Source organism: Cervus canadensis, chromosome 1, assembly GCF_019320065.1.
Source record: "Cervus canadensis isolate Bull #8, Minnesota chromosome 1, ASM1932006v1, whole genome shotgun sequence".
NCBI lineage: Eukaryota > Metazoa > Chordata > Mammalia > Artiodactyla > Cervidae > Cervus > Cervus canadensis.
Window position 1 is genome coordinate 116,684,396 of NC_057386.1, and position 22,960 is coordinate 116,707,355.

A 22,960-nucleotide genomic window follows, 5' to 3' on the forward strand; every position below is an offset into this window, starting at 1 on the left:
TTATTTTAAGCAACTTTTCCTACTTACTATAAAATTAATGATTTGTATATCATTCTACAGCAGATTCTCCAGCAAGGTTCAAGTTGTTTAGAACAGATGGTGTTGAAGCCGCTACTCACATGTTCTGTATGTGAATGATTTTCACTCTTTTTGCTCACTCAGCACATATATCCTCTCTAGGGAGGATGTGCTGCTAGGCCTGGGGAAGTTACAAAGCTGAACAAGAACAGGGACAGGAATCAAACAAGTGCACGGATGCGCAGATGTCCCTGGCAGGCACAGAACCAGCTGTAACTCTTAGGGCTGAAGGAACCATTTGTGCAATAAATAAATTCAGTGCATCCGTATTTCCTTATGGATAAATTAATATTTACGTTTTTAGAAATCTATTTTTGGCTGCACTGGGTCTTCATTGCTGCGTCCAGGTTTTTTCTAATTGTGGCAAGCAGGGTCTACTCCCTAGTTGTGGTGCGTGGGCTCAACACTTGCGGCTCACAGGCTCTAAGAAAGCGTAGGCTCAGTAGCTGTGGCACACGGGCTCAGCTGTCCCACGTGTGATCTTCCCAGATGAGGGATTGGACCTGTGTCCCCTGCATTGCCAGACGATTCTTAACCACTGGACCACCAGGGAAGTCCCATAATGAATTTTTTTTTTTTTTTTTTTTTACAATCTGGGTTTTTAGGTAGTTTTCAGCCTTCATAAAATACAGAGCATCATTATAATGCCTTCAAACACATTAGCATTAGCAGTGCTTCCTGACTGTGATGAAATCTGGCCATGAGGCCATGTGGAGTTTTATTTTAGCAAGTTTGACACCATCATGTCTTTATTTTAGAGAGTTATTTATGACTTAATGTTGATTGCTCAAAAGTGATAAAAGGTAGGAAAAAACCTACCTCATAAGATATAAGCTTGTAATTTAAAAAATTTTTTATTAAGACTTTTCATTTTTAGGTGCTAATGTAAATGGTATTATTTATTCATTCTCATTTGGCTTCTAGTTTTTTTCTTTTAAAAACTGGGTTTCTGTGAACATACTGACACATAACTTCAGTTGCATGCATTTAGGATCATCTCTAGCTAGACAGCTGGAAGACCTCTCTCTCAGCCTTCCGTGATGATGACATGAAGTCTTATGCTGTGATGCTCTCCTTGTGATGCAGTAGTGATTTCTTTCTCTCCCTCACTTTATTTTGGTTATTAGCTGATTTAAAAGGCTGCAGTTCCCTTTTGTTCATTTTTTTGCCCCTAAATACCCAGTCCTCCATTTCTGTACACACTTGTGTAGACAACACTGCCCTGAATGCTGAGACAGCTGAGTTGGGCAGTGTCCTCCACTCAAGAGATCAGAGTCTGACTTGAGCAGCGGTTTCCACATGTCTCAATTTGAAACTGACAGAAGAGAAGAGAAATACTTATGGCAAAAAACAAAGGAATTGGAAACCAAACACAAGCTCGGCCACCCAAGTTTTCAACGTTCCTTTAAAGCCCCCAGCACCCACGGTGGGCAGAAGCCCACACAGAGACCGGCATCCCTGCCTTCCCGCCCTGATGCTCCCAGTCCAGAGGAGTCCCTCCGGGTCTGCCCCCCCACCTCCCTCCCACCTCACCTCTGTCCAGGGTGTGGCCATCCCTCACCCTCTCCTGCTTCCAGTAGGCCTGCCGTCCACTACGTTCGTGCAGCCCACGTCCTGGAGGCTCCTCTGTGACAGTGAGAACCTGTGGCTGAGCACAGGCCCTGTGCTCTGACCTGCACCACCGCCACCAGCAGCCGGGCTGTTTGCTCGTCTGCAAAATGGGAGGTCATTTCAGTTGCGACTGTAGGAAATTGCACTTAGCCAGAGACTGCCCACAATGAGCGCCCGCTGCTGCTGCTGAGTCGCTTCAGTCGTGTCCGACTCTGTGCGACCCCATAGACGGCAGCCCGCCAGGCTTCCCCCGTCCTGGGATCCTCCAGGCAAGAACGCTGGAGTGGGTTGCCATTTCCTTCTCCGCAATGAGAGCCTATATGTAGGTAATTATGTAGGTAATTCAGCCCCTCAGAAAGGAAGGGGGCTGGGTGGGGTAGGGAAATATCGAAAGAGGTCCTGGGAGGGGAGGTCTAGGAGAGGGAAGCAGATAGCAAGGTGTGGGGCAAGAGGGGGCACTAACAGCTAACTCTTAGGCCATAGTGTGCAAATTGTAAGACCAAATTAGATTTCAAAACTACCCTGTCTGTAATGCATTGTGGGCTCCTGAGGAAAGCAGGGCCTGGGAGAGAGACGGTCCTTCCAGTGGGTCCTTACAGGATAAAGGTGAGAGGAGGCTAGGCCAGGTGAGAGGAAATTAATTACCTGGGGCTCTGAAAGGCAGAGGTGGAGAGCTGGCGGGCAGCAGGACACAGGCAATGCTACAAGGGCTGGGGAGGAAGAGAGAGGACTGAGGGGACAGACAGAAGGGGAAGACGAGTCCCAAGAAAGGAAGGTGTGGGAAGGGGTGAGGGGGGGAGAGGAGTTTCGGGGAGCAGCGGCACTGGGGTGGGAGATGGGCTGAGAATTCTGGGCCAGAGTGTGGTCAGGGAAGCTGTGCTTGTGAGTAAGGGCCTGGGAGTGGGGCTGGGAGGATGAAGCCCAGCTTCCCCAGACCTCCGCTTGTCCCCAGGGCCCCCTCCACCAGGGAGCTGCTGTGCGGTGAGCTGCCACGTGACCCCAGAAAGCTGTGGAGTCCATGCCGTCTCGACGGCTCTGGCCACGGGGACAGCTCCTGGACAGCCTCCCAGCGTGTCACCCTCGGATGGTCCCAGCCCATCACTGTGGTGAGGCCGGCGGCCTCTGTGTAGCCCCGCAGTGGGCAAAGTGCTGCCCGTGGTGCTTGGGGGCCACCGGACAGTCCTTCCATTCAGCCACTTCACAGACGCTGGGAGGTTCCTGGCACCTGGGTCTCAAGGGTAAGACACAACTTCTTGGCAAAAGAAGACTGTGCCCTCGTTACTCACTCAGGAGAGGTGACGGCACCTATGCTTGGCCGGCTTTTGCTGAATTTTAAAAATTTAACGTGAGGAGTAAAGGCCTTGCTATCAGATGCATGGAAGTGACCCCATGATGCAGGACCTCTTGTAAGAAAGCTGTCTGCTGAGCACAGGGGAGACAAGGCCGTCGACAGAGCCCCCAGGGTGGAGGCACCTGCAGTACCGCCTCTCATGGAAGATGGGTTTCCATGGGGAGAACTTCCTTGGAACTTTGACTGAGTATCTGGAAACATCAGCTAATTGATGGCAGACACAGTACCCCAAGGACACTTATAGAGCCTGTTTATTGCATAACTTGCAGGCACAAATTCCAAAACGATTTTACAACGCTTACAGGGTTGAACAATAATTACAGGGATACAAATGTACAACGAACAAGAAAAATAAGTACAGAATCATGGGTGACATGGATAGAAGACACTGGGAGAAAAGGCATTTCATTTTTCCTATGCAGCATTTTCTTTTGGAAAATCAAGGTGACCTTCAACTGGGACAAGGAAAGAAGGAAAACCCTCTGCGTGGGGAGCTCAGGGTGGCTGTGGGGGACAGACCCGAGCTGGGCTCGCTCAGGTTCTGCAGCTGAAATCGCTGGGGGAGTTGGAGGACAGCTCCTGAGTTGTGCGTTTCCAGTTCCCATCCGTGAAATGCTGTGTTTAGTCTTTGGGTCCAAGTCGTTGTTCTTTGGCAAATAAGAACTACTTGCATTCCGAGGCAAAGGAGGACGTCAGCGGGAGGTGCTCAGGTGCAGCTGCCTCCTGGTTGCTTTCCTACCTGCGTCCTCCTAGCTCCTCAGGGCATCTGAGGGGGCGGGGATTTGAGAATCCAGGGGAAGAGGATGACATGACAGAGCTCAGACACTAGTGCAAGGCCAGGGAACCCGTGTGCAAAAGGTGGTGAGCGGCCACCGAGACAAGGTGCAAATGTTCACAGGCCCCGCGGGTCTCCGACCCCGGCCTTGAGGAAACGCACAAGGGGCTGGAAGAGAAAGGCCACCCTCAGGCCTCCTGTCGCCGGGTGTCACTCCACCTGGGAGCTTCCCTCCCCGAACGCTGGCACGGTGGGTCAGCAGGGCCAACTCCTGCGGTGCGCTCACGGCTGGACATGCTTTGCTGGCCCCCATGTTCCTTGACTTTCTCCAGGGGCACGAAATGACGTCCCCCACTCCAGGTCCTGAGTGTGCGCGTGAAGACACCGCTTCACCCACTGCGGCAACTCATCATCCAGAAGGCCGTCCTCCCATTGGAGGAGGCTGAGGGCACCGACCCGAGGCTGCGCTGGGCCTTGCCCGAGGAGCCCTGTCGGCCGGGCGGGAGAGCAGGTGCTCGCCAGGAAGAGGAGGGACAGCCCGTGCATGCAGCGTGCAGAGACGGTTCTCAGACGGTGCCTAAATTGAAAGTAGAAGACCTCCTTCCAGAAGGCGCCCCTCAGCATCTGACAAGAGTGTGGCACTTAGGTTTGTGCAGACAAGTCTTGGAGATGTGGATCCTCTCCCCGCGCTACTCAGCAGAGCAAAAGCCGGCGAAAGCACCCAGCACAGTGACTCAGTAACCAAACACCATCACTGCGCTCCTTCCGACCGCATTCGGTCAGGCTACAGAGGTGTGTGAGTCACACAGTTCTGTGAAAACACAGGCTTACCTAACATGTTCTGGGGCAACTGTGATGATTTTGACTTTTCCATGTGTGTGAACGAGCACTACGGGACAGAACAGATGGGTGAAACAAGGACCAACGGCAACTTAATACAGGGTACGGCAGCCCTGCAAAAGGTAATAAGGCTCAGAGGCTAAAGCCGGTGAGACCAGGGAAGCCAGGCTTCGCGATCCACAGCAGAGCCGGGAGCTGGCAGCCTCAAGGCTGCAGCAGGCCCACACGCGTGCTGTGAACACGTTTAGACGAGTCACCGACGTTTACAGATGGAGATGGCATGGAAATATCTGATGTCTTCTGACAAGTCAAAAGCTTCGGCAACCCTAGGCTCGTTTTATTTACATGGCAGCCTGAGTGGAGCTGAGCAGCTGCTGTCCCCACTGCCATGCTGTGGGCTCCCCGCTGTCCCTGGCATCTGGCTCGCTTCATTCATTGTCACTGCCGCCTGGCCCCACTGGTCAAGGTCAGGGTCTGAACCACGCCCACACAAAACCGTGGCCACGAGCAGGAAGGAATATACTTTTAGCTTCCAGAACGACCAAGCTCTTCTTAGTAACTTAGAAGGCAACCTCGGGGCATCCCAGACCTTACACCTGCAGGCTTTTGTAGCGTTGGGATAGCACACGGTCAGTTAGAGCGCTCTGCAGGGAATTCCTGAAATGTGATGTCTGACACTGAAGTACCAGTGAGGAGGTGCCAGGGGAGAAGTGAACCCTGGTAACCGTACGCATCTTACCTTATCCAAGGTCCTTAAAGGTGGTGAGACGTGCAGGGCTGGTCGTGTGAGAAGGCTTTACGTGGCTAAAGGAGTGAGGGGAGTAGACCATTTCTCTCATCACAGTTTGCGGCAGTGCTATCTGAATGGGGTGGGATGAAATTACGGCTCATGGAACTGGGGCTCCTCAGCCTGTGCGTGACAACGTGGCCAAGGCACACAGGACAGGGAGGACGAGTGCTTATCGCTGTGGAGACTTCAGGGTGAGAGCAGAACAGAAGTGGACAGAAGACAAGAGAGAAAAATTAGATGAGAGGACATCGAGTGTGACAGGACAGTTAAACGGAACACTTCATTGTTTCCTTCCAAGAGAGACTGTTACACTAGTTTTGGAAAGTGGCAAAGTCCTTTCTCTACACGCCTGCTTGGAGATACCCCAAACTTAGAAGAGATTCTGCAGTAGAGGTTGGAATACTTGCTTATTGCACAATGCTTGACAGGGATCAGACAACTCTCTCCAGAGAATGTTTCACTAAGAATCTCACTTATAGTTTAGCCATAGGCAAGGAGTCTGAAGGGATGGAGAAGGTCTAACAAACTTTAAACAACGAAGTTCTGCTTTCGGGTGTCTATGATCGTTAACTCAACGGTCATGGACAGCACAACAGAACGTCAGAAGGTAAACTGGCAAACAGGCACAAAATAAGGCAAGTGGGTTAAATTAATAGTTGAAAATTTGTTAGAAAACATGCAAAAATAATACTGAGTTTTCTTTTTAAAAAGTTTTAAACTTTCATTAAATGTTTGTGTCTGTAAAAATCGCAAGAGTTCCATGTCTAAAGTGGAAACCGGACTTGGAAAAGCCTAGAAAACAGAAGGGCCAGCCCTGCCGTTCAGTTGTTGTTCTCTTTGGTGGTGATGGTGACCAGCTGCTTGGCGGCCTTGGCGATGTCGTAGGCACACTGGATGACCTGCTGCGTGACCAGCTGGATGTCCATGGGTGGGCCTGGGTCCCCTGGGAGGGTTTTCTTGCATTCTGACTGCAGTCGGTAGGCACTGGACGTCAGTAAGCGGAGGGAGGTCCTCACCATGTCGGACTTGGGTTTCTAAACAGAAAAACAGCTGTTCGCCATGGACTGCAGGGTGGACACCTCCGAGAACAGGGACAAGCATTCCTCGGAAGACAACTCAAGCTGTTCCGCAGTGAATGGCAGTTGTGTCCTGCATGTTTTCACTGGGGATGCGTGAAAGACTGCAAGTTTGGCAACCCGCAGTGCTGGGGCTCTGACTCAAAAGTTCAGACTGCACACAGTAGATTTAGCAGTATCCATTTACTAGTGCTATTCTGAAGCAGTATTTGAACAAGTATTTACATGGGTGAAATATTCCAGATAGAATTTTTTTCCTATTAATGCTTTGCCTTGCAGCATTTGGCTCATACATTCTTGTCTTATTAAACCCAGACCAATAGCCCTAGGTGGCTGTTTGCATATTTAAAACTCTCTGTGCTACAAAGAGATGAATATAATGTAAAGGTCATCAAGAAATTTCTTGGAGCTCATTGAAAAGGATCCGAACCAAGTTAGCAGGGAGTGACTTACTTTGGGGAATAATGCCGCCATTTCTGTAACAGCTATGTGTATCCTCTCTGAGCAGGGAATATAACTGCAAGAATATTAAAAAGGTTATTTAAAGACAGCAAAAATAATTCAGAGACAGAGAACTCTCAGACACGAATACATTCCCATTTATACTCCCGTAATAAAGAGGCTAAGGCCACAGCCAGTCTGTTGTGGATCCCACACCAACACAAGGTATTCGGGGATAAAGCCGGTGCCCCCATTCTTCAAACTTGATTCCATCATATAAAAACAGCCTCCAGGGATGAATGCAGGCGACGTACATTACAGCCTGGTGGGGCCACAGAACACTGAGATCACAATATACAATGAATGGATTTGTACATCTTAAAAAAAAAAACCAACCAAACTTCCCAGATTGTACCAAGCACCATACTGCGATCTTCGAAGCCAGAAAACAGCCCCAGGACACATATTTATATTCCTGACAACCATCAAAGAAAGAAACATAATGTAAGCATATTTTTTTGGTCATTTGCAATACCAGCAGGGCACTTCCGAGCTGGGTGAGACGGAAAGTGAAGCATGCTGCTCGGCAGTGGGAGTGTGCCACAGGAGGGGTTCACCATATCATCGAGGGGCCCTAACAGACCGTACGTGGGAAGGTGGGAAACGTCTTGCTTCATGTAATGAGGGAATGAAGGGGCCTGCTGTCAAGGTAGTGGTGCTGAGCAGAGGTACTGCACATCTACAGCCTGTGAGGCAGGAGGGGCATGTGATGAACAGGATGTCCGGGGGAAGGGGAGACAAACAGCTATATGATTTCTGTGGAAGGAGGCTGAGAAATTGTGCGGGTTCCTCTTTTTCTCTGAGGCTCCTCCAGCCATCCGCCCATGAAGACTGACTCTGCTCCGGTAATAAACACTGCCCATTCCTCTCCTAGTGAGGGGGAAATGACGACACTGGGAGAAGTCTGAGCTGTACTGCAGAATGCAAAAGCGTAGGAAACGGGGCGGTGAACGTGACAGCGCCAGGGCCATGCAGACTGCAAGAGACATGGTTCATCCTTCTGTGGAAGGGAACACAGAGCAAAAAGGAGGGGCAGTACTGTGCTCCTTGAACAACTTCTGTTTGTGCAAAGGCATGAAGAGAACTTTTTCACAGAAGCACTACACTTTGCTGTTGGTTAGTCGCTGAGTTGTCTGACTCTTTTGCAACCCTATGGACTGTAAGCCCACCAGGCTCCTCTGTCCGTGGGATTCGCCGCAAGAATACTGGAGTGGGCTGCCATTTCCTCCTCCAGGGGATCTTCCCGACCGGGGATCAAACTCACCTGAATTCTTTACCACTGGGCCACCTGGGAAGGTCAAATTTTGCTCCTGAAAATGAGGTTTTTCTTGGATTTTTATCAAATTCTGCCTTCACAAATTCAGTGGGATGATGTTAAACAACGTGTCTGGAGCAGGCTGGTCACCACCTGAAACTAGGGCCAGCTCGCAACTGCTAACAACTTACCCAAGAGCAAAGGGATGGGTTAGAACAGGGGCTGGGCCCTTCTCTGCAGCTGGAAAGAACTCTGTGGAATGCCGTTCTGCCCAGATGGAGCAGATTTTTCTTTCAGGAGCAGAAAATGATTTGGGTGATGATTAGACCCACTTTTATTTGTAAACCACTTGCTTCCTAGATGTGTACATGCACACGTGAGGGAGTCAGGTAAGAAATCAGGTTCATTTCAGGAAGCCTTCTATGGCACACACTCCTCCCCAGCTAAGCAGAGCAGCTGGGAGAATCTGTTGCCAGTTTTGAGGCAGCTTCTTTCACCTCAAGAACTAGGAATGTCACCACCCCAAAGATGCTGTAATTCTATCTCTGGAAGCAGTTTTATTCGGAGCATTTCATAAGAAGATGAAAGATTAAAAATACCGCATAAAACAGATGAGACAAATGGAGAGAAGTAGCATGGAAGCATATACACTACCATATGTAAAATAGACAGCCAGTGGAAATTTGCTGTAGGACTCAAGGAACCCAAACGGGTGCTCTGTAACCACCCAGAGGGGTGGTAAAGGGTGGAAGGTGGGAGGGATCTTCCCAGGAGGAAACATACATACATCTATGGCTAATTCATGTTGGTGTATGGCAGAAAGGAAACCAATATTGTAAAGCAATTATCCTTCAATTAAAAATAAATTTTTTAAAAAGAAAAAAATGTACCATAGAAAAGAAACAAAAAGAAAACCCCAAATTTACAAATCTGTATTCAAGTGTCTTACGTAAACCTGAGATTTCCTATACCTTCTGACATCAGCATGTTAAAACCCAGCCCTGTCTGTAACTAGAGCAGCAGCATCTCTCCCAGAGCACGTGCACATGTCTTGCCAGGCAGGATTCTTTCTCAAGCCCCCTTACCTGTCATGTTTATTCTCTTGGGCTGCCCTTAAGAGCTCCTGTATGTTTTTGGTGATCTGCTCCGTCTTCCGGATGACGTCCTCGGTGCTGGGGAGGATGGGGCTGGGGGTCGTGTGGGGCTCTGCTGTGTCTGGGCCTGAGCTGTCACCCTGCCACACTGAGTTCCTCGGCCTCCCTTTCCTGCTTGACCTGCGAGCGTTAAAGAAGTGGTTAAACGTGACAGGTGCTGATGGGCGGCCTCTCTGCGTCTAGGAGCCGCGGCGTGTGCATCTGCTGGAGGCGCGAGCGGGCTGCTACTGTGGTTTCCTTTATCCTGTCTGGCAGGAGACTCGGGGTAAGGCTCGCTGAGCAGCAGCAGCCACTGCTCACGGGGAGGCTGCTTCATTCTACCACGAGGCTGAATGGGATGACCCTCGTAGGAAGGCTAATGATGGGGAAAGGCAGGAAGCAAACAGAATGGGGAGTGTGTATGGTTATTAAGTCATTCAAATCAAGGCAATTCCTTGGGACAGAGATGCAGGGTATAACCTAACGTTGATTTGAAGTGAAGGACTGACTTTAAGCATAATACAGAGACTCAGAGACGAGTCTAACCTGTTGGTAAAAGGAAAAAGGGCCTCTAGGGGCAATCAGGTGAGATGAGAAGAGGTGTGAACTATCAACTTATGTCTCGGTATCTGAGGACCTTAAAGGTCTGAGAACAGAGAAGCGGGTGGCGGTGGTGAAGGGCGTGACCATGCCCGTGTCAGGCTTCTGGTTAAGCAGCCCAGCCCCAGGGCCTTCTTCCTGCACAAGTACCCCATGTCCTCCAGGTCCCTGTCATTGGGAGTGTTGTCGTAGTCGCTCTCAGGTGTGCTATTCTGCTTCTCCAGCCGGGAGGCCTGCAAGACAAAAGGTGATCCCGTTAGCTGAGAGCACCAGATACTTCCTGGCTGCCCTCCCAGGAATCCTCACCTGTCAGGCCACGTGGCCTTCACGCCCCAGACCTCATCTGGGACAGGGGCCAATGCTTTATTAAAAATTTAGTAACAGGGAGTTCCCTGGGGGTCCAGTGGTTAGGACTTGGTGCTTTCACTGCCCAGGGCCTGGGTTTGATCCCTGGTAGGGGGATTATGACCCCACACGCTATGTGCAAGGCCAAAAAAAAAAAGTTTAATTAAAAAAACAAATTTTAGTAACTAATGAACAGTGGATCCAGAAATGCTTTCTTTCCTTCTCTACCCCATCTTCATCTTCACTCCTTAGCTGCACCCAGATCCCTGATACAAATTAACAGAGACACACAAGGCAATGTTCATGTTTAGCTCCCTAAGAAGTATGGAGTTTAACCATAATATAAAGAGACCCATTTAAGAAGCAAACATGCCGTATACCCATAGATTGGATCATCAGTGCTGGGAGCTGCTTGCAGATTAACTGGTAGCAGATGAGAAAAGGAAGGGCCAAAAGACCCGGGGGTCACCCCCAATGCCAAAAAGTCAACAGAAAACCTGGACCAAGAACCTGGACCTCCTGTCTCCTGCTGCCTGCGATGCCCCAGCCTGGAACTCTGAGGCCCACCACTGCTCTCAATCTGGCTCCCCAAGAACCACTCTCAGAGAAGGCTTCTGTGAGCCACAAGAGGAAGCCAGAAATCACTCATTCATTGCGACACGTTGTTTGTGAGCCAAAATGGATGAAGCCGGTGTGACAATTGGTTTCCAAACATTTTCATCTGTCTCCCCAAACATCTATCCCTTAAACATAAAGATACAGTGTAAAATAAAAGGGATGCAGGAACCCTTTAACTATTTTGAGCAAATGGCAGCAACACTAAGTACAGGGCCTTCAGGGTGGGATGGGGGAGTATTACATTTAGAGGGGACCACATTCCTTTGAAGGGAACTGTGTTAGTTCTGGAGTATTTAATACAGAGGATTTCCTCAGTATTTATCCATAGTGCTTGAGAATTTCTTCATTTGAACAGAAATCAGTGGAAGCCAATTTAAAACCTAGGTTGATTACCAACTGCAAAAGACAAACATGAGCTATTTCTAGTTCTATACCTTGAATTTAATCCAAGTGAATCAAAACATGTGACTAAGGATTTTTATTGCAGCTGTAGTAAGAGATAGCTGCGAATTCAGAATTTCTTCATGTGTAAATTCACAGCCCTGTTTAAACACATGGAGTCCCTGTAGCTTCACTCATAAGAATGGTTCCCTTAGAGTGAGTCAGTTAAGAAAGCCTCCCTAAAGTTTAATTATTTGCTCCTTACTGCCCATGCTGCTTGGCCTTCTGAAGGCCCTATGTGAGCAGGCAGGCAGGCAGCCCCTATTCTGCTTCTCTAGAAGCAGAATACTATTAGGACTTGGTGCTTTCACTGCCCAGGGCCTGGGTTTGTTCCCTGGTTGGGGAATTATGACCTCATAAGCTATGTGCAAGGCCAAAAAAAGTTTTAAATAAAAAAAATTTTTAGTAACTGATGAACAGTGGATCCAGAAATGATTTCTTTCCTTCTCTACCAGAATACGTGTTGCCTGCTAGCCTCTCTCTGTCCTCTCCCAGGTAGAACGCTCATTCTCTGTATGTGCTGAGATCTTTCGTGTCTCCCTCAGATGCTCTATTTGGTTCCAGCCACTTAACGCAAGACACTGTGATAAGCTCCTAAAGAGTCTGTGCTCTAACCACTAGAGTCCATCTGACAAGTGACTGCAAGTGTTGGCTGGCAGCTGTACACACAGTCTGCAGAGCTAAGTTCTGTGAAAACTACAACATGCAAGATCCCTTTGTTTCGCTCTCCTACCAGCAAGCGGTGCTGCTTCACTTGCTGCCTCTGATCTGGCTTCATGAACCAATCAGTGAGTCACTGGCTGCTGGCTCTCTAGATGGAAGACCAAAGCAGGCACTATATCCCAGGAAGGGAACAGTGAAACCAGGCTCTTCCAGAGATGATCACAAAAAAAACAAAACAGAAACAAGACAAAACCAAACCAAAAAAAAAAACTCTTCTTACCTTTCACAGTGCATGTTTGAATAATCTTTAAATTTCTTTTCCTTTAGTTTTCATATATACATACACACAAAGATGAGTGTGTGCTTCTGTGTACATACACATACAGAGAGCATAAAATAGAATGTGAAAAACCTGCATTTAAATAAGTATTCTGGGAAATTTGTCCAGAGTAGTTCCAGTGGAAAAAGCTAAAGAACAGAATTAAACCCAGAAAAATCCCATCTTTTTACAATGGATCTTTTTAACCTTCCTTGATGTAAATTTGATAATCACAAATCAAATGCATCACCCGTGATCGAAAGTACGAAGTTTCAATGAAGCATGTTAGAAGAGTAATGACTCATCTATCTGATGAAAGTACTCAGGAAATGCTTCTTGAATACAGGTAACAATGTACAGCAGTAACCACCCAGGAAATTGGTTACTTACATTAAATCCTTCATCGTTGTCAACAAAAGCGTATTTCGGGTTTTCAAATTAGTCAGCGTTAATTTTAAGGAAATTATTGTCAACATGCAGAATTCAGGTCTATTAGTTAAAAGTGCTGCTCTCTCAAAGCTGTTAATAGAAAAGTTACCTTATAGTTGGTGCTGGTTCAGTTTATTTAAGAGATTGGTAGCTTTCTCTGAATACAGATGCGCCATAAAAACCTAAACTCATGATGAAGCTGTCAGGAGCAACTGGGATCACCAGTGTAAATGATGTGTATAAAACACTGTCTCAGCAAGCAGTCCTGGCAATAACTCTCAAAACAACCAAAAATTTAAAAAAAACTTTTTCACAGTAGACAAAAAAGGTTTCCCTGACTCTTAGCAACAACATTTCAAGAAAGATATCATTTCTATTTAGCCGCCCTGGGATGGAACCTGGGTCTCCTGCATTGCAGGTAGATTCTTTACCACTTAGCCACCAGGAAAGTCCTTAACTGAAATACTGTAGTAAAAACAGTGCAGTTCAACTTCAGAACTGCTCTGAAGATAGTAGCATATATATGTCAAGAGGTTTCTTTTCAATAGATTACCTCAAAAGTTCAGAAAAGAGCCCCTGAAGGGCCTCAATGAGCTGTGAGGCACTGGGACATCTCTCCTCAGTGGGAAAGAAGACTCTCCATAGGTCCAGCCAATGTGGAGGGAATAGACAAAGGCCTGGTGCAAATCCCCCCTGGTCTGTAAAGGTGGTCCCTCACCCACAGGCTCCCTCCTTCCTCTCACTTTAGGGACACCACCCCTCCAGTAAAAGACACGAGAGCCAGGACCTAAACACAGGCCTTCAAAGCCTGTGCTCTTCCATGACTTCCCCAGCTTGCTGTCATGTACTGTTCATGCGTGAAGGCATTTTTTAAACTGACAGTGCCTTTGGGAGCAGGGGTGTCACCTAACTTCTTAGGACTCTTTAATTGACTTTCTGAAAGGCAGGGTATGGACAAGGTGCTTGATAAATACTTGCTGCCTGGCTACTCTAAAGGGAGCTTACCTGAATCACGTGCTGTTAACTGGGAATGTAAATTATACACTGGCAAGTTGGACTTGACCAACTAAGAGTGAACAGCTTCGTACTAGCAGCTGCCTACACCTCCAATCCAGACATGGAATGCAGGGACTGCAAAACCTGGGCCTGTCAAGTCAGGTGCTGACATAACACATGTCAAGACGTTAAAAAAATAAAAAACAAGAAACACGGTGTCTCAGCGTTTACAAAATTGGACAGATTTGCCATATTATGTTTAACCAGCAGCCAGCTAATTTTCTGATTGTTTAAAGAGACAGAACGCTCAGAATCCATGTTACAGGGTGAATTGTGAGACTGAGAGATGAGGAGTTAGCTGGGAGGGAGGCCTTCTCCCGCAGACATGCGTGTGGGTATGCGTGCGAGGCCTCGTGCAGGACAGGGGTTGTTAGTGGAGGAGGGCGGGCCAGGAGGGCCGGGAGAGGCACCCAGCACCCAGGAGCAGGCCCCTCCAGAGAGCAGAGCACTCAGGAGGGCCGGGAGAGGCACCCAGCACCCAGGAGCAGGCCCCTCCAGAGAGCAGAGCACTCAGGAGGGCCGGGAGAGGCACCCAGCACCCAGGAGCAGGCCTCCTCCAGAGAGCAGACCACTCAGGAGGGCCGGGAGAGGCACCCAGCACCCAGGAGCAGGCCCCTCCAGAGAGAAGACCACTCAGGAGGGCCGGGAGAGGCACCCAGCACCCAGGAGCAGGCCCCTCCAGAGAGCAGAGCACTCGGTGTACTTAACCCTTCGGGCGCTTTCGTCCCTCGACCAGGACAGTGTGGAGGGGAAGGAAGGCAGAGACGAAGAGGAGGTCACAAACGCACTCCTCCCAATCTGGAAGGGGAGAGAGAGACACACTCGGGAAACACAAAACAGACAGGAAACCCCGCCACCCACCCTGGCTTTGCCCGGGTTCCCAGTTAAAAGACTCCTAAGGAGCAACTCACTATGTGGGATCAGTGCTGAAACACCCATGCTAGCCAATGACAGATCCCCAGAGATATTTAATCCCTCAGAGAAATAAATGCCTCTCAGAAATTACTAGGAATCTGTAAGGCCACTTTTCTATGAGGGAAAAGACAATACCTAGCATAATCTGTCAACTGTGCCAATGGTTTTTTTTTTAAAATAGATAGTCTTAAACAAATATTTGTTTTTTAATCAGGACAGATGACATGAAATGAAAATCTATACAAATGGTTTAAAGTTGGTTTATATATATCAGATACAGTACAGATATATAACTTTTTTTTTTAGATATATAACTTTTAAAATAATGACACTTTTACATTTTAAATATTTTTAAAATCAAAAAGTACACTGTTAAAATGAACAAAGTGGCTTTTCCTAAATTTTGTTCTCAGTTATACAAAAATAAGACTCTTAACTTAGTTCAATGGCATTCCCATTACACCAAATGTGTTGAATCAATTGTTTTAGAATGTTTAGTCCAAACAACTTTAAAAGCTGAAGCAGTAGATTCCCAATTACAATATAACAACACTGTAATTTTACCACACTAAAGCTTGACAAAATTGAATAGGGTATAATTTCCCAGGCCATATTCTTTACTATTGACTCTGAGAACTTTTTTGGAAATCCCTATAAAAATGGACTGAAGAACAACTGACATTCAAAAAGATAAGTATTACTCTCTGAAAAAAATAAAATCACATAGGTTCAAAATGCAAACATTTTGTCAAAACATAGGTTTTTTTAAAAATAAATTAATCCAAAAGAAATATAATTTGAAAACCTCACAACACAATACTTATTCCACAGGAAAAACAAGAGTGTTAGCAGCCTGTTATAGAATACTATCTTTGGAACATAAAGCTGGTAAAGTTGATATAGGAGTTTTACATTTCGTTCTCATGAAATGAAAAAGCAACACTTTCTCCCCGCAGGGGGGGAGGAGGAGGTGGCAGCTAGGCCGGCACACTGACCACAGGTGCAGGGCTGCTGAGGCCCACAGGCTTCCAGACCAGGCCTGCACCCCCGGGCCACAGACGCCACCCGCTGCACGCGGAAGAGTGGAGAAGGCTCTCTGAATTCTAAGGGCTCTGGCGCATAAGCGGGCATGTACCCACCTACCTGGAAGAAGACAGTACTTCCTTCCAGTGGTAACCTTTATAAATTTTTGGTTTTGGATATGGGGAAGGAAGTTCATGACCAAAAAAGTTCCAACAGTGGCCGCCTGGGAAAGACACTATGGATATGGGGCAGAAAAAGGGGGAGGGGGGCCAAGCAAAAGCCAGAATCCCCAGGGCTGCTGGGACACCTTCGGCCACGGGCCCTGAGTGCTTGTGGGAACACCACAAGCACCCGTAGACACGTCAGTACAGCAAACACAAGGACGGTTCTCGTAGCCCGATTTGGCAAAGCGGAGACTGGGGATCTGCAAGCTGAGAAGAGGGAAGGCAGGGGTCAGGCTGGACAGAGAGTAAAGAGCGGAAGCACTGATGGTGTTACTTACGTGCGCTGGGAAAGGCTGGAGTCTCGTCCTGCTCTCTTCGGGATGGTTCACTTCTCCCATTGGGAGATAGGGTTTCTGACCTGATCCCGTCTCGTACATGGACATGGGCCTACTGCCACGGGCAGACGGACGTCGCTTTAAGGAAGAGTGGTTGGAAGTGTCTGTGTACTCAGAACCAGTTTGCACCTGATATATATTGGTTGTGGCCTGTTTCCTGAGGTTCGAATTTTCACTCTGGAGTGTTTGAAGCTGAAAGACATGTTTGGCAGTGGGACTGTGTTTTTCTATAGCAAGCAGAAAAAGCAAACACCAAGTAAACGAATACTACCAGCTTTAACAATAAGAACAGTAACAGTTTGCTGAGCTGAAAGTCAAAGGCAACCACAAACACAAACTCTTTCTTCTAGAATGAGTGAAATACAATCAACTCACTTAATCACTTAAGCAAATGAAATCATTTCTGACTGTGGAAAAGTTGCAGTTTAGACTTTTTAAAAGCGAAATATCTCACCGCTTAAAGACTGGTCACGGTGGCCCTGGAAAATGTCTGCAGGCAGGCTGTGCCCTGGATGACTCTAAGGCTGTTTCAAGCAAGAGCTTGAGATCATTAAGACATCATTTAGGTAACCTGCTTTTCAGATGAGCCCTGAGCAATTTGGAAATGCCAAAAATGTCAGCAGACACCATGGAAGCAGCACAAAGATAACTTAGAGTTGCTTTGCAAAGCAAGAAAGACAGTGAAATCCAGTTTACAAAAAAACAAAATCAGATGAGCCATTGCTTCCCAAAAAGCCAACAAGAAAAATTAAGATCAACAAGTTTTTATTACATAATATATTCTTTGGAATTCAAAACAACTGAGTATTGTTTTTTCTTAAAGAGAGGGAACCGGATCACGGTAAGTTTGCTCTATAAACATATCACGAAGAGAACCGGAGGCCTACTGAACTATCAACATCTTCATCTGAACGCTCCACTGGCGTGCGCGCCGCCCTCTGGTGATCAGTCATCTTTCAGCCAGGGCCGGAAGACCTGGCCTCGCTCTCCTTTGGCTCTGTCGCCCAGAAATGCAACCGTGGTGGTGTCAGCTTTAAACACGCTAAGCTGCCTGGCACCACCCCGTTTTAGTTAGAGGCTGGCACCTGGAGGCCCTGAACGCTCTTCCCATTGCTCACATGCAGGCTGCTTCATGGTGCTGGATGAATTAGAGTTACAGGGATCGGCAAGGAATCGGGTTCCTCTTTAGCCATCTGGCATGTTAGACACAAGTAACTGAGTCCGGGCTGTACAATGTCCTTCCCCTCTGGTGCTCCTCCATCCTCCAGGGCATTTTATAAGCTGGGTGTGGTGTGAGTTCAGCTGTCTACTCCTTGACAGAGTAAAAATCTGACCAAATTCCCCACCGGGGCCAAGGCTTAAGTCCACAAGCAACTGTGTCTGCACCAGAAGATCATTACTTTTTTTTCCAATAGCCAACCCATTCAGTGTTAGGAGTTACTTTCAATTTTATTTTAGAAAGCACCGCTCTGTGACAAATACACCAATAGTGGCTGCTCCTCTTCATTAATTAGCATCTTTTCCAAGCAACTGTTAAATGTGAAAGATCAGACACAAATCATACTACTTTGTCGACTACTATATTAAAAAACTTTACCTGACTTTGAAATAAAATCGTTTCTTCACTGAATAAACGAGTTCCATATACTTTATATCAGTAGTGCCAAACGCCTGTGAAAGTCTGACTTACTGTCTTTGCCACAGAAATACCCTTGTTCTCTATTTTCTCGAAGCATGACCCCTGAAAAAATGAAAGGATGCTTCTACACCTATGCTTCAGGCCATAACTTGTATCTGCAACTCCCTTTCAAGGACAGAACAGCTGCAAAGTGATAAGCAGCTACTGAAAAGTGCTACATTCCAGGAGACAGACAGGCGTAAAGTGCCTGTCAAAACTACTTATTAGGGAACCCATGTTCTAAAGTGAAATGGTCGAGGGCCAAAAAGTGAGGAACATTAACCGACACATGGCCCTCAGTGTAGGATGGGGGGATCTGGCCATGTGCTTATCTATGTGGAAACCTCCTAGAGGATTTTAGACAAGGTCTTGAAATCTGAAACTTTATCTTCACACTTTTCACTCTAAAACATCCAGCCTGGATTTCACCTGAATGTGCATGAGTTCCTGGTCTCAACTTTAAAAAGTTTTAGTAGTCTGAATTTAGCGAGATGGCCTTGGATAAACCTGAATGATGCTTATCTTAATAAGAACCAGGCTATACTTTTTCTGTTTGGAAGGAGTACAACAGGAAATGAAAAGTTACAGATAATAGTTTCAGAAATCAAGAGCATTTTCTAAGAATTGAGGAGATAATCCATGAATGATGACAAATAATTCCACTCAACATTTCTTAAAGAAGCTCAAGACATTTGCTTTCAGAGATTCGAGGTTATCTCTGATTTCTACAAATACTAAAAGTAGCATAACGGAATAAAAATGGTAATGCTTAGCAGACTGATTTGCAGTGACAAAGTCGGCTTGTTTCAGAAAAAGTCACCCCAAATCCATGTATTAGTTCAACTAATAAGACAGACTATAATTCATTAAACAAAAGAAATTTCAGAGAAGAGAGAAGGGCAACCCCTGTACATTATGGCAAAAGGGCACTTGGTCTGTCTTGTTCATGGCTGCACACCAGCCTTAGACAGGGCCAGGGTGGCAGAGAACAAATGTCTGATTAAAATCTGATTGATCTTCAGGTATTCTTATCCCCTTCTATTATAAGTACTAAAGCCATCTATCTCAAAATGTCTCCAAAAAATGATCTAGGACTCAAAAAGAATCCTGGACCAAGCCCCAGGTGAGGGTGCACTGCCGTGTCCTTCCCTGATAAGCAGAGGGGCCTGGGCCTCTTAGTTCTTCAGCCTTCCTGGAAGCACCGCTGAAAAGGGCCGGCCACAAACAAGGTGCGCCATGTCCTCTGGTGGTGGTGATGATTCTGAAGCATTACTCTTCAAGTGATAGTAGGAAGACACAGGTACATACTTTGTTTTGTTTCTGGTTAAGGGAAGCGTGTGTGCATCTCGTTTTGTAGAGCGCTGAATGATGGGAGCAGTACCGACAAAGTCTAAGTCAGAATTTAGAATTTTTCCACTTCCTCTTCTTAGCATTCATATAAAGAATGACATACATAATCCTCTCTTAAACATATTCTTTGCTACCATTAGCCACACGCTTTTTAGAGATCAATATATTCATGTATTTCTAACTCTCTCAAAAGGTGGCAAACAAGGAAATGCTGAGCAAATGGGATTGTTTCTTACCAGTGTACAGTTCTCGCTTGTGCACATGAAGGTTTTCTTATATTAGTTGAGTATCTATTCTGCAACTCTGAGGACATCATAAATTAGTGGTAGGTACCGGTCAACAGTGAAGTGGGACTGTGCGACTGGGCTGCCAGGGCGGGGGTGGGTAACAATAAATAAGAGTGAACAGGGACAGCAGCCTGTGTGCGGCATGGGGTGGGCTCTGAAATGCTGGTAAACACGTAACCTGTCCTGGGCTTTCGTCTGCTCTGTCTCATGGTGTGACTAGAATAAGCAATAAACAGTAAGAATCACATCCATGGAGCTGTGTCTAGCTTCCCAGGAAACACAGGATCCTTGCAAGGGTCTCTACAACTGATACAAACACTTAATAGGTTATGATGTTCTCCTACTTGGGAAACTTACACTGGATTTATATCTAATCAAAGCTACTTCGTTGAAAATATCCATAATACATACTGCTTCCAAAGAGACAGCTTGGACCAAAGATTTTTCAGGTCTGTTTTTCTTCCCTCTCATCACAAGCATCATGCCTGGGATTCTTCCTTATATACTATGGGGTTAAAGAGCAACCATCCTGGCATTTATTGACATGTTACCTTTTTCTGCATAATTCTCAGCTCGTCACTCAAGTTGTTATTCACCTTCATTAGCTGTTGTATCTTGGCCTCAGAAGCCACTAGAGCGTTTTTGACCTCCAAAAATTCCTGCACAGTGACTGGTCCATCTGATAAATCTGAATCTAGGCTCTAAAAATAAATTGGGGAAAACGTTCACAATCTGAGACGATGATAACATTCAAGACTAACAGCTCAAGAATTTCAAATTCTGACTGTGCCAGCTGGATTGCAAAGTTAATCAAACCAAATCAAGGCTTCTGAGAGGAATGCAAAAATAAAACAGAAAGGTAGGGCTCCTATAATAGATGAAAAATTTTCAAGTCAGTATTTTCTAGCGATCAGACAGTGGGGCCACAAATCCACTCTAACATTGACTCTATACACCTGTCTCATCTGCCTTTCTTTTGTTCGTTCATTTTTCTTTTTTGATTCATTATTTCACTCATTCTGACAGATTTTTACTAAGCACCAGGCAGTGTTCTAGGGGCTTAGGTTACATAAGAAAAGAAAATAGAAAAAGATTCCTGCTTCCATGGTGTTTACATCCCAACTGAGTGACAGAGGGAAAAAATAAAAATAAATAACTACGTAGTGTAAGGGAACGTGATAAGTGCTATGGAAAATAAACAGAGCGGAGGAGGAGGGAGGGGCCGGGGAGCTGAAGGAGGGGTGGCGGTGGGCGCATTTTAACTAGACAGCTGGGTGGGGGGACAGGAGCAACAGCCTGCAGGAGGGGAGGTCACTAGTCAGGTGGCTGTCTGGAGGACAGCGTTCCAGCCTGCGGCAGGCCTCAGCTAGAGGGCGTCAGTGTGCAAGGCCCAGAGGAGGGGGAGGCCGGCCAGTGCAGGGACCCTGTCGTGCAGGATCCAGTCATGACCCGCCTTCACTCGACTGAACCCACCACTTCTGGAGAGACTGGCAGAGACGTTTCAGATGGGACGGCTGACTCCTGCCGTCCCCTCCATGTTCCCTGCATCTGCCGGTGGCACCACTGATCCGCACAGCTGTGTAAGCTAGAAAACTCCGGACACAACTCAGGTAAATCTACCTTCCTACTTCCAACGCCTAACTTGTCACCAAGCCCTGCCTTTTCTGTCTTCCTGTTTGTCCATTTTCAAGTGTTTGCTGAGCCCCCTGCGGGCCAGGTCTGGGATATTCAGCGGTAGGCGGGTCAGCCAGGCCCCTGCTGCCCTGGCCTCGGGCTCACCCTCTGCTACAGTGACTTTTTTTCCATCCAGACCCTCCCAGCTGAAGAGGGTGAGCCTGTGTCAGCTCTTGTTTGGACCTTGTCGTCACCTCCCTACCTGGGTTCCTTTCCTCCGCTCCTGACCCACCAGAACAGTCCTCCCAAAACAGAGGACCCAACAAGGTGGACATGGTCTTTCTGCCCTGCCTAAAAGCTTCCGGGGCTCTGCGCTGCCAGCCGAGGTCTCAGCTCTTCAGTCTGGGGTCACGCTCCCCCATGGCGTGACCCCTGCCCTCTGCTGCAGCTCGGACTCTCTCTCCTTTCAGGCCACCTCTCCACATGACCAGACTTCCCCCTGTCTCACCTCCGCTCGGTCTAACCCCTCCCCGCCTCTCCACGTGCCCACGTCCCGAGCCTTCTCAGCCTCCCGACACTCCCCGTCAGCGACAGGCTGTGTCTGTGGACCACCTGCCCCCACCCCTCTGCTCCTGTCTGCACTTATGACCTTTGAACCGTGGTTCCCTCTCCTCTTGGTAAGGACAGCCTCACAGAGGAAAGAGACCAGGCCTCATTCAGGAGAGTATTATCCAGAGAAGTTTGGGTAACTACCCAACAAAAGTAAAACATTTGTTGAGAGAATAAAACCCACCCGTCCCTCCTCACAGATTTTATAAAGTCAATACTGCAGCTGGGCTGTGAGTCAGCAACTGACTCAGGGGCGAGGGACCCCCTATTTTAAAACTATTTACCTTGTTGACCTTAGCTTGGGCCAAACTAGTAGAAAACCCAACTTTACCTCCAGAGCACTTTTCCCAGGCCTAGCCCTCAAATGCTTTACAAATCAGGCAAATTTTGAGGAGGAAAGATCTGAAAAAGAACATAAGCTCACTTTCTGTGTGCAATGCCCCACCTTACCTTCTGCCTGTGGGCCTTGCTTGCAGTAGCTTCCGGATCCGTGTCTTCGTCTGACGCCACGCTGTCGTAGTCTGGCTGGTCATTGTCCTGACTCTCGACACTGTGCTGGTTACTAATTGTTTTCAGTATCAGTTCCACATTGTCTACCAACAGAAGCGAATAACTTTACTTCAGCTTTGAAAAGAACTTCTTTTTTCCTAAAAAAACAAGCCATTTAAAAGACTGGGAGAAAAATGACAGAAGTAACAAGGTTCTAGTCACCCCAAAAAGGGATAACAGCACATTATCAACTGGACAGAGTCTACTGAAAACTATAGAGGGAGAGTGAAGCAACCATCTGAGATACCTGCCAAAAATGGGCACACGAATTAGATGGTTAGGGAAGAACTGCTCATGTAAGGTGGCAGGTTCCCAAATTTGGAATCACTGAAGGAAACAGTATAGCTGAAATCATGAAAATAAAGCTGTAACTAAAGTATGATTAACTGCAATTCAGTTACAATTGTAACTTTTTTACAAGATAATGTCAAGTCAAAACAGAAAGAAAACTGCTAAAGGAAGCCTAGAAACTAGAAGATCATTGAATAGGCACGC

General features: G+C 47.0%; 1 protein-coding gene across 12 annotated transcripts in view; it reads right to left on the minus strand.

Annotated features, from left to right (window-relative positions):
• Nucleotides 1–3,273: 3,273 nt before the first annotated feature.
• Nucleotides 3,274–22,960, minus strand: part of GIT2 (GIT ArfGAP 2) — a 42,117-nt gene continuing 22,430 nt past the window's right edge. For 2 of the 12 annotated variants that reach the window (XM_043438756.1, XM_043438747.1), the window contains exons 13-20: nt 22,367–22,509; nt 20,245–20,394; nt 16,322–16,570; nt 14,590–14,679; nt 10,161–10,243; nt 9,363–9,551; nt 6,971–7,038; nt 3,274–6,479 (exon numbers count right to left, since the gene is read on the minus strand). In XM_043438756.1, the coding sequence (XP_043294691.1) occupies nt 6,238–6,479; nt 6,971–7,038; nt 9,363–9,551; nt 10,161–10,243; nt 14,590–14,679; nt 16,322–16,570; nt 20,245–20,394; nt 22,367–22,509 (1,214 nt within the window). In that variant the 3' untranslated portion in view covers nt 3,274–6,237. Of the gene's footprint in view, nt 6,480–6,970; nt 7,039–9,362; nt 9,552–10,160; nt 10,244–12,147; nt 14,433–14,511; nt 14,680–16,321; nt 16,571–17,126; nt 17,909–20,244; nt 20,395–22,366; nt 22,510–22,960 lie in introns of those variants that run through there. The other 10 variants (XM_043438777.1, XM_043438767.1, XM_043438808.1 and 7 more) reach the window with 10 other exon arrangements.